Here is a 16,460-nt window from a genome sequence, read left to right as displayed (position 1 = left end):
CAAGGAAACTGCAGCCCTGGTGTCTATGGTGCATATCACGTCCATTTTATTCAATTTTCCTGATATGGTTAGGCTGTCTGTTGTTCGTTTTAGTCTGTTAACTTGAATGGCCCTGGGGGCTCTGTTATTGTTAGTCAGCATGCGCCCCGATATGCTGGCTAATTCTAGTTTTCCTGCCGCCAATTTGAGGACTGGCTGACTTTGTCCTCACAGGTGATTGTGTACGTGACGACACCCTCGCAGGTGAGTTGGATTTTGGTGACACTCTCACTCTGCAGTCTTTAATGAGATCCGTCCGGGCTTCCCGCACCTATAGCATGTCCTCTTCTTCTGGGTGCTGATTCCACTTATCATTAATTTGAGTTCCTCTAGAACCTTCTCGATTGAACTAGTCGCTGTACCGGATCGTTGTTCGGGTTCTCCTATAGATACTGCCCGCACTTTCGGCCTTGAAGTGTTGAAGGCCGCCTCTACTTCTAACGAACGTACCAAGGCGTCGCTACTACTCTTAAAGTTTGTCAATCGCAAAGTTCTTTGGATTTCTGGGTCTCTCAAACCATCTATAAATAGCTGCACCGCTAGCTGCTTCTTGAAAGCTCCAGGTGATTCTGGATAAGCCAGCTGAATCAGGCGTCTCACATCGGCTTCGAATTCTTGAAGACTCTCACCGGATTTTTGTGTGCGCGTCTTCATTTGGGCCCGGTACAGCTGTTCTCTGTGTTGATCGCCATACCGCAACTCTAGTGCAGATATCAGATCCTCGTATTCACTCTGTTGTTCGGTGGGTATCGTTTGCAACATACCCAAGGCTGTAGCTTATAAGTGCTGTAGCTTTCTCTTCTTCACCCCATCCATTTGTCGTTGCCGCAGCCTCGAATTGGCGGCGGTACATGGACCAAGACGACTGTCCATCAAAAGTCGGTGGTTTCACAGAAATTGTAGATGTGGCAATCTGTCACGGCGATCTTGATTTTTGAGAAGCGCTATCTGTTTTTCGACTTTCTTTTCTAGTCCTATCATTTCCTCTCGTACTGTATGCACTTCTTTTTTAACCTCGTCGTCGATTTTCATGACGCTTCCCTTCAGTTCTCCTTTTAGATTTTCTTTTAGTTCTTCCATTCGTATTTCGGTTTTATGAAGCGCATGTTGGAAGAACTTGTCTTGGTGTACTAGAACATTCTGGAAATCGGCTTTCCGTTGTTGTTCTATTTGTTCTAATTCATTCTTCTGCTTTTCTAGAATGTTCTGGAGATCTTCTCGCTCTTTTCTCTGTTCTTCGAGAATTTTCTGGAGCGCCTCTTCTCGTTCTTTCTTTTTTAATTCTTTTTCCTCCTGCCTTCGTCTTTCCTCTTCCTGTCGTCGCTTTTCCTCGACTTCTTTTTCCTCCTGTCGTCGTCTTTCCGCATCCACAAATTGGTTTTGAATAAATTGCAACATATCCTCCGCATCGTATCGTACGATGTACTTCTCGTATTCATCATAAATGCCTTATAATATTCACAAAAATGTCTATTTATTGTTTTTTTTTATTTATCAGTAAAATTCCACTGTTACGATATTTACTTGGGGTTCGTTTTTAAAACAACTTAGACAACTTTTATTTACTTAATACACAACTGCTGCACTGATAATTCACTTAGAATACTCGCTTGCTTGAGACTTCGAACACTCTCTTACTACTCTCCCTCTGCCGAAGGAACTCGCTCTTTTATAGTAAGATCGATGCATCTAGAATTTCTAGAAATTCCATATCCATCGCGATGTTTCGCTCTCAAGATCTACGTTGGAATTCTTTGATCGATACTTTTCCAGTTACCGCGCGTGTGACGTCATGCTCAGTTAGCGATCCCTTCGTCGAATTGGGTGAATGTAGTCAGCTGCGGCGTAAGGGATTTTGTAACAATATGTAACATATGTAACGTATATGTAACAGTAGTTTTTTTATCATTTCGCATTAAATCAATTATATCAAAGTTTGAAGCACACGCATTTTTTTGATTTGACTACTCTGTTTATTTGTCATTATTGACAGATGTCATAATTATTGTTTGCATCGTTACCTGAACTGAAATTTGAGTATAAGGATGGAAAACAAAAACAATGGTAACAGCAAATGAAGCTGAAAAATGGATAATATAAACCTCAACCACATATGTTGACTGATGATGGCAAATACACACAGTAGCTAACTGAAAAAAAAAACGAGTGTTTTGAACAAAATCCTTATTGATACGATAAAATACGGAATTATTGGAATTCTGAAAATAGTTTCAGTCGTAATAAGGCTGAAACCTCACTAGAATAATGCTTGATATTGGAATGATACTTGAAATAGGGCTATTGGACGGCCTTTTCACATTCATATGGTATTTTCACGCTACGGAGTTACGCATTGATTGGTACATTTCAGCCGTATCCTGACGACCTCGAACTGGTAATAGTAATTCCAAAGTTGAGACTTCGGCCGAAACCGAAACTTCCTTAAAAGGATTAAGTTTTGAGGGAAAAATAAAGAAAACGTTGTAACATAATCAGTCAGTCCTAATTTTTTCATCATTAAATCACAACGTTATGCAGTCTTCGGAATTTTTACTTATTGATAATCAACATAACAAAGCCTTATTTGAGAAAAAATATTAATTGCACCTTGAAAATACTTGAAATAGGTGAGGTGTTTATTTGAGTGGGTGTAGATCCTTCATTTGAATATTATTGATGGTTTTTCAAAAATATTGAAAATAAAATTACTTATTTAAATTTTTACCTAATATCACAATAGGTACCTAATATTTATGTAATAAAATCACAAAGTAAGTCACGAGTCATGACATGATTAGGCACGTGGACTCGGCAAAATGTCTTCATCGCTTATAAGAAATTCAACGCACCAAACATGACCGATCACAGCGCGGAAACTCTTGAATGCAGTTTCGGTCGTAGTTTCGGCAGGGTTGCCCCCGAAACCGAAATCCGTTTTTTTGCCGAAACACGACCGAAACCGAACTTTCGGGTGGACAATAATTTACACCACGGAACTGAAACACTGAAGTTTTAGTTCTGTGTGTGATTTCAGTTCAAATTTCACAGATTATGTGCAAATCACAGAACTGAAACCTCAGGGTTTGTTATTCTGTTTTATTTCATTTGACACTTTTGACAGTATTAGTATAATGAGACGAGTTCTTAAATTCAACAGAAAAAGTTCGGTGGATTGATTTAACCAATATAAACCACTAACGGTTCGAGTACACCAAACGGTGGTCTTACCGATGAATTCAAGGACTCGCCATAAATACTCTCAGGCGGGGTTCGCAGTGCGCTAGGTTATCTGCACAAAATAGTGGTTATCTGTTCATTTTCATTCAAAATTAACATTTTGTTAATATAAACACAAAATAATATTTATATCTGCATTGATAGTATAGCATCACTAATGTCTTTGGAACAAACTGCTTGTGAAGGTATAAGCATTTTTAGATTTTGTAAAACGACTATATAAGAAACCTATAAAATAGATATTATTTTAGATCTAAAGGCTTTTGAAAGGCGACTGACTGAAGTCATAGCTTGTTTGCATCCTTCTACAACTCGATGGAGAAGTAAGTATGGAATACGAATGTCTTGCAATAATTAAACTTAATTATTCCAGTAGTACTTACTGCAGTTTCAATATGCGTGGCCACTGGTGCTAGTCAGTGGATTCTAGATCCTGAAACGAGGATAGTTTCATTATCACAGTCTTTGACGAACCACCCATTCTTCATTCTATCCACGATAATTCTCAGTAAGTTTTGTTTATATTGGGGCATACAAATTCAAGTGTGCATAGTCTGTTAAACGTAAAAAAATAGTTACAAAAGAAACAAAAATTCGACTCCAGGCTCTTCAAAAAACAAAAAATTCAATTTTTTACTGCATCTCATTTTTAGAAATATTGGAAACCTGTTTACGCTTTTTCATAGGAATATTCTTTGATCAGAATATGAATGTATTATTTCTATACAGAATATGCATACCTTCATAAATATAGATATGTAATTTTAATTGATCGCCAGTTTTCAAATACTATCATAAAATTGAATTTCTACTGACTTTCTCAAATAAATTCATGTTTTCATTACTGCCCGAAAATCGCTTGAATGGAATCATGTATTAATCTCTTCACGTACTTCAACCAACTCTCAAAAACTTCACTAAGTACCTGAAATGTGTTACTATGACTAACATCCAATATTTCCAATGAGGTTTTCCACTGCACATAAACTTCAGAAGATTAAATAATGATTTAAACTTTTATGACCCACCAACGTTTCCGCTCACATGGTGTATAATGATCATATGAAATTCCAGTAATAAAACTTCTAACATGTTTTTAAATTTGAAGATACTGAAGAAATAAAGTCAAGTGTCCACTTTTACATAATCTTTTATTTCAATTAATTTATTTTAATAACTTTCAAAGTTTGTCAGTAACTTCATGTAAGATTCAAATTAGGAACGATAAATCCATTTACAGGATAAAATCAAAACCAGATCATTGTTATTCAAATTCTTTTTCATATTTATTCATATCATTCAGTGGTTTTGATATGTGTATTTTTTTACCGATCAATTCCCGGGACACGAAAAAACCTTAGTGGAAATAAAGGATTGGGAATTTTAGGAATTTTATTCTCCATTTTTTCAAATAATAAAGTATCAATATGAATCAGCTCTGGTACACATCCGAACATTGCTTCTCTAAAAGCAATCAAATTATTTGATGATTATTAAATTTCAGAAACATTGCCAGACAAATATTGCTACAAAAAACTCGGGTGGTGTGTATTTAAAATTCAAAAGTCGAGGACACTATAAAAATTTTTATAATTGATTAAAAGTTTCGAATTCAAAGAAGTATAAACAGATTTTAAATATCTGCAAGTAAATAAGCTATATCAAAAAATATAATTTGTAAATTTTTGTTTTTTCCTTTGTATCTACCTAACCAAAATAGTAAATTTTTTGTATCATTCTATAGTATCACAAAATAGGCACCTTTACCAAATTATAACTTACTATACATGCCTTACCTCATGATATCCCCATGAAGAAACTTGAATTTGAATAGCTCTGTATATTGTAAAAATTTATTGAATATAAAACTATTTGTTTTGTTTCCAGTAACAATATTACTCCTTGGGGTTCATAAAAGAGTTATAGCACCGTCTATAATAACTTCAAGAACGAGGGAGGTATTAGGAGATTTCAACATGTCTTGTGATGATTCTGGTAAACTAATTCTTCGACCTAGGCCAAATCCAAATAGGGGAGGATGGCCCTGAATATAGTAGTTTTCTGTTATATCTTTTTAAACCTTTTTTTTCAATTTCGGTTAACTTCAAAGCATTTAAGACGAAACATTGACTGTAAATACAATACCCATATTAAAAAAATTATTCTAGAAAATGGAAATTACAGGTGTTTCATGTGTAATTTGTCACATATCCTTAGATACTTAGTTTATTATTGAGGGTGAAAGTGTTTATAAAAAAACAGTCTACTGCCGTAGCCCTCTTATTACATAATATAGCAGTGAGAAGTTGGTAGCCAAAGATAACTTCCAGGCTTTCCACATTCCCGAAAGCCCAGTGGTGTACATTATTGTTGTAACATTGTATCTGAAATGAGTTTTGAAGAATTTGAATGACGATTTTGATTTACAGGCAATATCAGAAGCAGTATTCACTGATTCAATAATCTATTTAGCAAACCATTTGGAACGTGAAATATGGTTAGACTAAATGAAGGAAATATGTAGAATTCGAATGACATGAAATTTCATGTGGCTCTCTATGAACTTTTGCGACCTAAGGATTAACGAGGTCCTACCTTTTAACGTGCGATTCTTAGCAAGAAAATTATTTTTTGCTAAATAGTTCTGTTTAAGCCTTTGAAACAGATCGGTATATGAGCAAACATTGTGATTTGACAATTTGATAAGTGTTCCGGCAAATCATTGATAAAAATGAGAAATAATAGGGTTCCGAATACCGATCCCTGTAGAACACCTGAGTTAATGTTGAAAGATTTGGATAAAACATCATAATACTCCACAATCATGTTGCGATTTTTCATCCACTTGACTAGGTTTTGTGGAAGTTGGAACACTCTGCTTTGGTTGAGTCGAAAAAAATCGCGAATACAAAATGGCTGGAGTCGACTTCTGTGTCGTTGTACTTTAAGATGGAGACACTTTCGTGGTATCTTCCTAAATTTGTATACTGATATATTATGGTTTTTTAGTCATTAATTTTACTTATGAATTGTAAACATTTCAAGCCAAAGAACTTATTAACCTTATTTTGGAAAATTGTAATGGCGTGTCTGAAAATTATTTGTTTCTAAAGACTAATGAATATTATCATTATTATAATCATGAAAATAATCCGACTAATGGTTAACGTAGTGAAAAGTTGCTTTATTATTGACGTAGCTAATAAACAATTTGGATTGAAGAAATGTTAAAAACATTTTCATTTCATTATTTTCACTTTCAATCAAAAGTTATTTATTCACCTTCTCTAATATTTGTCTAATACTTCAGAAAACCTTATTTTCAAAATAAGGATTTCATCATTTCAATGCATAACACTTATTCACAAGGTTTCAGGATAATAAAGACATGTTTTTGCTTTTAACAAAAAAAAATCTTATTGTGCGCAATTCTGGTCGGTGTCACATCTCCAACTCATTCTCTCTATGTCAACTATCCGATACACAAGATCAATCTTCTTGATTGAATATGATTTTTGCTTTGGTCTGCATTTTTTATATAAACCTATCAATTCAAAACTAGCTAGTATCTGGGTGCTTTGCAGTAAGAACAGTTGCCACTGAACTAGTTAAAAAAACTGAAAAGAAAGTGTGTTTCTTACATTATCAAAATATTGGAAAGATTAATTTGTTTCAATATTATCCAATATCATCACCATAACCACAACATTCAATTTTTCACACGTGAATAATGTGATACATTTTAATCGATTTCATTTTTTATTTTTATTTACTATTTATTATTTATACAAAAAAATTTGTTGTTAATAATTATAATCCTTCTTCATATGATAGTTTTTGATTTATTCACATGATTTTTGATCGCTTGTTTTTGATCACTTTCTCGTTTTCAAAATATTGAGGGTTTGAGTATTTCTTGCCTCAAAATCAATTGAAAAAACATGAATCAACGTATTTTCACCTCAGTCTTGGAGGTTCCTGGCGGCATTTGAAATGCAAAGTCTGTACTAACGCATAGATAAAGTGTTAAAATTTTAACCCACCGCTTTCAACATTTCACTGCAGAATTTAGTTAACAACTTCGTGCTCTAATAGGCTCCTATTATATGAAATGAATATCCCTATAAATTTTTTGTTTTCATAATTTGTTGGGTTGAATTGACATCTCTGGCAGTAAATTAATTTAATGAACACACTTTTTCCACATTCCCAAAATAGAGAACTTTTTTTAGGTCTAATTTCGGAAAGCTGGGTTTGTTAAACGCTTTTGTAATATTTAATATGGTTCTGTCAAAGTGGCAGCAAAAATCGTACCTGATATTTTAAGCAAAAAGTAGTTTTGATAACCACACTACCTTAAGCGAGTTTGGAATTATCAAGGTGGTAATATTGCCTGAAGGTGATTCCTATTTATAATGGCAAGAATCCAAAACAAGTATTTTAATGAAATTCAAACAAACGGGGTTTGCTGACCTTGGTCTGCAGGTTATTGTTTTGAAATAATATTGTTGCAATCTTTTTAACCACCTAGAAACTTGACCGTCACGATTCTTGGAGTTTTATTAAATATTATAAAGCGCTATGATATGTTTTGTCGATGAATTGTAGGAAGGTGTGTATCTGATCGTTGAATTTGATAACTATCAACAATTATTTTTCTGTAACACATTAGTTTATTTGTGTCGTACTCAAGTTTTTGAAGTAGGGTTCAATATTTTCTATTTCGTCTCATTTTTGGATTAACAAAATCAAAACGTTTCATCTATGATTACGTCATCATCGAAGGCGATGAGGCAGTGAACAAAGTGCTCTACTTGTCCTCACTATCTGCTGTGGGGGATAAAAACTTGGAGACCACGGCAACAAACCCAGAAAATAGATATGTCATGGTTACCTCCTGCCATGAAAGTTCACGTTCATTGACGAACCTTTACAAAGTTGAAAATTGAGCAAAAGATAAGGATTTTCGCAATCTTCTACTACAACCATCATTATCTGCGATATTAATTTTCGATTTTGGGAACAGATTCATCAGGATAGCTAAATATAAACAAAAGTGTAAAGAAGTCAATTAACTGGGACCAAAAGAAAAAAAAACAAATGTTATAAAGATACATTTATTCAATATTTGCATCTGTGTCCACAATAGTGTGTAGATTTCATTTATTCATATTACCACACTATAAGAAAAGAATGTTTAATGTGAAGTTACTAACTTTAAAACTCTACATCTACATTAAAAATATGTACACAGAAATTAACTATTGTCACGACCTGTATTAACAGAATTCTGTGCAAAACCGAAGTAAAAAAAGTAAGCAGTTTTCATAAATACTAGTTGAGCATTTTGAAATAGAGCCCATAACGAGTCGAATACAAGAAACTAAAATATGAAAAATTGATTCAAACATAAACAGGGCATTGACACAACCGAGTTCCACATCAAATTACAGAAAATATCGATTAGCAGCAAACAATTAACGTTAATTGAGACTAGAGTGCTACACATGATCACAGACAAGTCTGGGATGTTCAAAGATTGAGTTTCATTATTCAAATATTGGATAGCTTCAGATTGCTTGTACAGTAGAAGAGTCAATAGTAATGTGCGTATATACTGATGTGAAAATAGACCATCCAAGTCTATGACATACCTCACAATTATGACTGTGGTTTAACGTTGCCTAATCATTCTTCTACTCCATGAACCACATCAAAAAAAGTGAATGAAAATTCTATTCAATAACTCTCATGAAAAAAGTGAAAAAGTTGTAATTGATGCAAACTGACAAAGTGCTGGAACTGGTTATAAATTTGAGTTTGTTACTAACTACAGTAAAATTTTGTTTTTGGGCTCGCAATAGTTTTAAAAATATTTAAATTAGATTTGTATATTTTTGTCCATGTATTGTGAATTTGAAGTCAAAACTTGATACTCTACGCTACTTTTGGAGAAAGTCAAAAATTTTGAAAAATCTACTGTTTCAGAAACTTTCTTCTGACAGTAAAAATGAGCAAAATGACGCCTTCTTTTCACTATCTCAAGGTGTGAACTTTTATTCTCTTGTCAGTCTATTTTTTTGGCATACACATTTTTTTACAAGGGACTTTCAATTCTATTTTCTTCATGGACTTTTTTATTGGTTCCCTTGACAGCAAAAAATTGAACTAGAATTAAATTGCTAACGAAAACATTAGGAAAACCATATTCCTGATGACAAATTTATTGGCTTCGGAAATGATAAAGTCATATCTAAAAGGCAGGTCACAAAAAGTTAGGTGTCCCACAGGGATCTTTACTTGGTATGTATTATCTTCAGTCTCTCAGGAGTACACATTGCTGCATATACTGATGATATAAACAGTATCACTGGTTGGTCAAAGTAAAGCAACACTCATCATTTTGCAAAACAAAACATATATATATATATATATACATATATATACTGGCGCCTACCCTTTACCAAAATAGTTCACTATATCTATGACCGAAACTATTCAACAGATTATGCAAGGCTAGACTGAAAAAGTGTCTCTTAGAAAAAAATCGCTACAACATTTATGAGTTTTGAAACAATTATATTGTGTTGTGTTTTTACTTGGTTATTGTATGTTTTAATATTTCTAGTTACATGACCATTGACGTCTTCCTTGTTATTGTATGAAGATATCTTTAAATGATTTTATTGGCGCCCCGGAGCGCCAATTAATTTTTATTGTTTTCATTTTATTTTTATCGATGTTTTAATAAAAGAGAAATAAATATTATTACTATTATTATTATGACCTGTCAAATATAATACCGGTTCCTACAAATACCTATAGCAAAACATATTTTTGTAAAACTGTTTGGTGAAAATCTCACAATAAAGTGTTTATTGAATGCGTTATTGATTTTCATCAAGTATAGGCCGATCCCATCGCATGAAGTATTTTGCAGCTGTCATACAAAATAATCAACTCAAAAGCTAGTGCGAGACCGAAAATGAATATTTATCATTACTACATTTTGGTACCTCAAATAGAACATTCCAAACTTGTCTTTCTCAATATATATATGTATATATAAAATTAAATACCCCAAAGAGTAAATGATATCTATGAATGATACCCATTTACAAACTGCTTCTCACAAAACCAACTCCAGACATGCTAAAAAGTAAACAGGAATAGAATATCAGACAGTTTCGATTGCACTAATTCAAAAAGCAAAATTAACTAATCCATACTGTACAATCTAAATATTACATAAAATCTTTACATAGAAGCCTATTAGGCCATAATATTCACATCTATACATTATCATCAAGTTAAAATCATACTTTTGAGATAGGTGTACAGACGTATACAGGGCACCACATTAATGTTTTACTTCATAATATTTGTCCTAGTGTCAAGTTAGGAACAACCATACACATTAATGCAGAACCCTGCATGTTTACTTGAGCTTTTCATACGTCATTCAAAGAATCCAAATGATTCTAAAACAGAATAATTGAAATTATCAATCCATGGCATAACAAATAATCAAATTCTTTAAACAATGTACTTGACCAAATCGCGTCCCAACAAAATATTAAATTAACCATTAGCTTGCTTATTTTGTAACTGAAACATACAGTTAAAATGTCAAATAAAAATATATCACAAATACGTCAGATGTGGGATAAAAACCCTGATAATATCAGGAGTGGGATATATACTAAAATGATTATATGAATTACTTTATGTTGGACGCGATTTGCCGCTCAACTCATGAATATTCTACAACAACTTTACATGTTATAAGCAACATAAATTGGGTCGAGTTGGTCCGCTAGGAAACCGTCTCTTAGATGCATTCGTTGCTTCTCACCTCGAGAATTAATTGGCACAACACCCGGATCTACAACAACTACCACACCTACAATCAAATGGTGTTCTTCCAAAACGGTATTCGTCACCAGAGGTACTAGGTCTAGAGCTTCGCTTTCATTGCCGTCAAGTTCTACTACGACAACCAGCAGATTGGTCCAAGTAAACACAGCACTGAAAACGAAAGAAGAACAGATGAGATTTAGTGCCATTTTAATTTTTTACAGATTTTTGTTAATTTCTATCTATAAGATAGATTCTAATAGTTCAGTACAACTAACATTGTACCAATTGGAGTGTACTTCTTGCATTTGAGAATGATTCGCATTGCTCTAATCTACAATTTTTGTAATGCTGCGATACTGTTGGAATCTATTAATGACAGTAAACTTGGGAAATATTCGAAGTGAGGTTGAATTATAGTTTTATAGATCATTATAGATATAGAGAACGATTTTTTTTTACTTATTTTGCTGAGAACGTAATCGAAATGATTTTTGAATGTGATAAAGTTATCCATTTTAAAGCCAAGATATTCCAAGATATTTTATTTATTGAACTATTTCAATGTTTTCATTATATTTTGATATATTTATGTTATTTACGTTGATTTGTCTATATTTGTATTTTGAAGTTATTATCATGGCCTTGGTTTTGAGAGTATTAAATTTGAGCTTATGAATATTAAAAAAATTAGTGATAATTTTCAATAATTTGTTCATTTACTCTATGGTCTCATCCAGGTTCAGACTGTTGATAGCTACGAGAGTTTCATCAGCAAACAAATTAATGAACTCATTGTCTTCAACAAAATTGATATCATTGAAATAAAGAATGAATAGTAAGGGTCCCAGGACACTGCACTGGGGAATGCCCGTGGTTATATTGTTTTCACTGAAGATTACGTTATTCACTTTGGTTATTTGAGAATGACCTTTCAGGAATTTATCAAACCTTAGAACTGTCCCATGAATTCCATGATACTGTAGAATATCAATATCAATTGTTTCAAAAGTGTTCAAGAACACTGCCACCATAAATTTATTTACATCTATCAAAAACTTCCAGTTTGTTATTGTCAGTTGCAAAGCAGTCTCACAAGAATGATTTGATCTTAAACCTGATTGGTAGTCCATTAGTAAATTATTATCATTAATATATTTGCTAATCTGTTCATAAACGGCCACTTCTAAAATTTTTTCCAAGGGCGGTAGAGTATTTATAAGACGATAGTTACTAGGGTCATGAATTATATTGTTTTTTGGTACTTGGACTATAGTACTCATTTTCAGTTGAAGTGGTATTTCACCAGTTGCTAAGGATGTATTTATGAAATTCAGCTAAGGCATGTCCCTTTTGTGCCAGTAAAAACTCTCTCCCATCGTCATTTTTTTCTTATTCATATAAGAACATTGAACTCACCATTCAGCAATTTTCTTATGGCACCTTAAAACACTATTTTCTATATCAATGGGATGGTATCTCATCCCGCGCAGCATGATCGTCTCGTCAAGTGCGCCAACGACGAAAACTGCATCGTGCAGTTCTGAAGCGTCCGTGGTTACCAGATGATGAGATGATCCCACCGATTCATTATCACTTTCTCTATTGAGTATGGTCTCGTCTCCTACACAAGATTTCTCAATCAACTCCGTTCTTCTTAAGAAGCCTAGGTATCCCGTCCGAGCATAGATTTCACCAGTGTTTCCTGTGAAAGTAATGAAATAATCAAAACTGTTCTATTCCGGCCATTGATTAATTTTCATTATCACAAAAAGATTCTCAGTTTGTCAATCTGAACCATGAGTTTTGTAACTGGAAAATGCTAAAAGTATATAGAAAATGTATGCATCCCACATGAATACCATTGAAATTTGTGACGAAACTTCAATCCCATCAAAGATGAAGGACCTAAGTATATCATTTGAAATTCTTGCCTAAACAGTCAGGTTAAATGTTTCAGTTGGATGAGTTGAATTTTATAACAAGTATACAAAATCATCAAACTAAAAATACAAATATTGCATTATATTGGTTGATGCTTGCAAAAATATAAAATAGAAGAATCAATACATAACCTGAAAATGACTTCGCTAAAACAGAGTTACGAATTGAAAAATCGAAAATGGAGAAAAAATAGAGGAAATTTGAAAAAACTGAAGTCAAGAACATGGATCATAAAAAATATATAAGTTGAATGAAAAGAGTATTAATAGACTTTCAAAATGAAAGACTGAAAAAAAAAAATTGAACCTCACTAAAGTAATTTTAGAACTAGTACAAAGAGCCAAGAGTTTCATGAATAATAGGGGAAAATAATAGGATAAATTATGTATATAATTCCTTATGATTCTAATTAATATTATATTTATAATATGTATGATATATATTTATTTGTTTATTATTGTTATTTACTTATTAATTCGTCCTTCTAAAAAAACTTTGTTTTATTCAGAAGATATATATATATATATATATATATATATATATATATATATATATATATATATATATATATATATATATATATATATATATATATATATATATATATATATATATATTTATGTATGTTATGAATAAACTTACTTCTGTAATGTTTTCAAATTCAATATTACTATGATGATATTGTTGTATGCCTGTGTTTCCATATTTTCATGTCTGTTTTAAAAGGCCTTCATATTTAAACAAATAAACTCAAGAAAATACTGACTCCTCTACTAACACACACACAGACATAAAAGCTGTGAACTGTGGGATTTGTTTTATTACCAAGTTTTTTCTTTCTTTTAAAAATTTTTTAGAAACCAATTTGTCAAAAAATATTGTCTCATAAAATAAAGTATATAATGTGCTAACGATGATATATAAAATAAGAAACGGGTTTTCAATGCAAGTTTCAGAAGCCTATCTTTTTGCTTTTATATCGATTTCCACTAGCAGTAGTTTATTATTTTCTAGAAGAAAATATCCATTGAATAAGTATTTGTATATAATTTGTGTAGTGCTAAGAAACTATTATCAACAATTATTAGACCATTTTACTATGAATATATTTTCTCAAACACATCTAGATTCAGATCTGAACATTTTGTGAATCAGCTGTAGGTAGGAGTGGAACCTCTGGCTCGAAATGAAATTACTGATAACAAAATTAAGTATTCTATTCAAATAAACTATACTATACTATTTCAATTTTCATTTATATAAAACTCACCTGTAACCAGACGAGCGTTGAAGTGATCTCCATATTCAGTTTCATCTCCATAGATAGTGAAATACCCGCTGGCGGAATGTCCGCTCTGCACCCAAATTTCACCCAAATGTGAGTCACCGCACTGTCCTTTCGTCTCCGGATTAGCTATAATCACCTTGACTCCAGGCAGGAGCTTGCCGCTCTCCATGACACACAAACTGTGCGGGCTCCCCCTCTCGACTAAACTCACTCTGTCATTCCTCAGTGCTCTCAGATCTACGAATACTGTCGAAGGCTCCGGACTAGAAGCCCCTTGCAGGCAAATCGCCACGTTCACTCTGCAGCCGAAGGATGTCGACACTGCTCTGGGGCTTAGCCCTAAGGCGCTGAAGAGCTTCGAGAAGCTGGTGGTGAGATTAATTCGGGGCCGTTCTTCTGCAACGACTACGCATGTTCTGACGCACGCTAAGTTGATGCCTCTTGTTTTCAGTTGGTTTACGGACGAACCGAGCCCTTTCGTGCATAGCTCCATTACTCCGTAAGAACAGAAGGTGTCTCTGACTTTGTACTGACTCACGGCAGTGAGCCACAGAGAGGGATTGACCTCGACTTCCGAAGGCGGGATTAATATAGAGTGGTGGCCTGAATAGATGCTGCTCAAACACCTGCAAGAAGAGTATAAATTAGTTGTAAAGAAATGTAAAATTGACTACTTCACCCAGTGATCTCCGAAAATTGTAATTATTAGTGAAAAAAAACATTTTTATTTAAAATAATTCACGCCTAGTAGGAAAAAGCAACACAATTGAAACAAATCATGGTGAGATTTTCACCTCATAGTTTGGGAAACCTCAACACGTATTTTACTTTAGGAGTGTTCAATACTGTCGCTGAAGCCATCAAAAACTTCCCAAAATGAAGTAAATATGGAGAAGCAAAAAACACAACCATGAACTGAGGGCAACGAAAAAGAACAAGAATTTGAATTGAAAGAAGTTTGTTAGAGTGATACATGAGAAACCTGGAAACTGAAGAAGTCAGTGTTGACAGAAAAGTATGGACTATCATGTCAAAAGATTGAAGAGTGACAGCTGAAGACCTAATTATCAAATATTTTGTTGAAGAGGTTTCACCAAAAGTATCATTATGACAGAAAATTTATCTAGGTTTGCGATTACCGCACATTGAACAAAGGAGATGAAATATGTAAACCGGAATTATAATCAACAAATGTAGGAGTTGAAGCATCATGGAAATTATTCATGATAAAATCATAAGTAGTAGGAAATTGTTATTAAATTATTTATTGAATATTATTAAGAAACAAAAAACTATACTCTTTATTTTGCATTTGAAATACCCTTGCAATTTTTTCTGGTAGAACAATACCTGTTATATGAATCAAGATATTACATAACACTTAATTTTTTATCAGAAGGGTGCCATCCTTTTTTTGATCTGCTAGAGTAATTTTTATTATAAATTTGACTTCTCAAGTCCAAAAACTTCAAAAGGAAAATTGATAAACAAAATTATTTTTATTCCACCACATTTTGAACACGACTTGAGAAAATGTTATTGACAAATCTAATCAGAAAGGAAAAGAGAAGCATGGAATGAAAAATAAAAAACATTATATCTATTTTGTGCTGATTTCCATTATGTATATGTTCCACAAGAGAAGTCGTGTGCACTAAATTTAATTTAACAAATTATTTATATAAATTCAAGGAACACTGCATGAGATTTTCACGTGACAATTTTACAAAAAAGCAACACGTGTTTCGCTATACAATAGCTTCTTCAGGGGTGTCTATATAAAATATAGACACGTCTGATGAAGATATCGTATAGTGAAACTTGTGTTGTATAACTGTTGATTGAAAATCTCACGATGAAATGTTTATTCGTAGACGTGCCTTTATTCGCACAGATATGTGTCTACATGTCTAAAGAAACAAAACACGTGTTCCGATTTTGTAAAACTGTTTAGTGAAAATCTCACAATAAAATGTTTTTTGAATACGTTATGGATTTTCATCAAGTATCAGCCGAGTCCATCACATATATTTATATAAATGTTACCTACTAAAAATGAATACTCTGAGAATTTCACAGGGTGAGTAGCAAGTCT

At 33.1% G+C, this 16,460-nt stretch overlaps 2 protein-coding genes across 14 annotated transcripts in view; one reads left to right on the top strand and one right to left on the bottom strand.

The window, feature by feature from the left end:
• Window positions 1–3,159: 3,159 nt before the first annotated feature.
• Cnep1r2 (CTD nuclear envelope phosphatase 1 regulatory subunit 2) lies at window positions 3,160–5,454 on the top strand. Of its 4 annotated transcripts, none has more exons than XM_023163227.2 (4): window positions 3,160–3,461; window positions 3,516–3,599; window positions 3,653–3,784; window positions 5,164–5,454. In XM_023163227.2, exons 1-4 carry the CDS (start codon window positions 3,434–3,436, stop codon window positions 5,322–5,324), a joined length of 405 nt encoding a protein of 134 aa, XP_023018995.1. In that variant the 5' UTR covers window positions 3,160–3,433; the 3' UTR covers window positions 5,325–5,454. The 4 variants fall into 4 exon arrangements, with proteins under 4 accessions (XP_023018995.1, XP_023018997.1, XP_023018994.1 ...); XM_023163229.2 differs by having other exon boundaries at window positions 3,162–3,461; window positions 3,528–3,599; XM_023163226.2 differs by having other exon boundaries at window positions 3,163–3,461; window positions 3,650–3,784.
• Window positions 5,455–8,379: 2,925 nt separating this feature from the next.
• The window catches only part of DIP2 (disco-interacting protein 2), a 612,353-nt gene continuing 604,272 nt past the window's right edge, over window positions 8,380–16,460 (bottom strand). For all 10 annotated transcript variants that reach the window (XM_074182728.1, XM_074182721.1, XM_074182722.1 and 7 more), the window contains 3 exons: window positions 14,348–14,991; window positions 12,553–12,838; window positions 8,380–11,304 (listed from right to left, as the gene is read on the bottom strand). In XM_074182728.1, the coding sequence (XP_074038829.1) occupies window positions 11,052–11,304; window positions 12,553–12,838; window positions 14,348–14,991 (1,183 nt within the window). In that variant the 3' untranslated portion in view covers window positions 8,380–11,051. The remainder of the gene's footprint in view (window positions 11,305–12,552; window positions 12,839–14,347; window positions 14,992–16,460) is intronic.

This window comes from Leptinotarsa decemlineata, unplaced genomic scaffold (genome assembly GCF_025532065.1).
Source record: "Leptinotarsa decemlineata unplaced genomic scaffold, Ldec_3_MD MMD2_tig00026328_RagTag_RagTag, whole genome shotgun sequence".
NCBI classification, from domain to species: Eukaryota; Metazoa; Arthropoda; class Insecta; order Coleoptera; family Chrysomelidae; genus Leptinotarsa; species Leptinotarsa decemlineata.
This window is presented reverse-complemented; position numbering and strand designations above follow the sequence as displayed.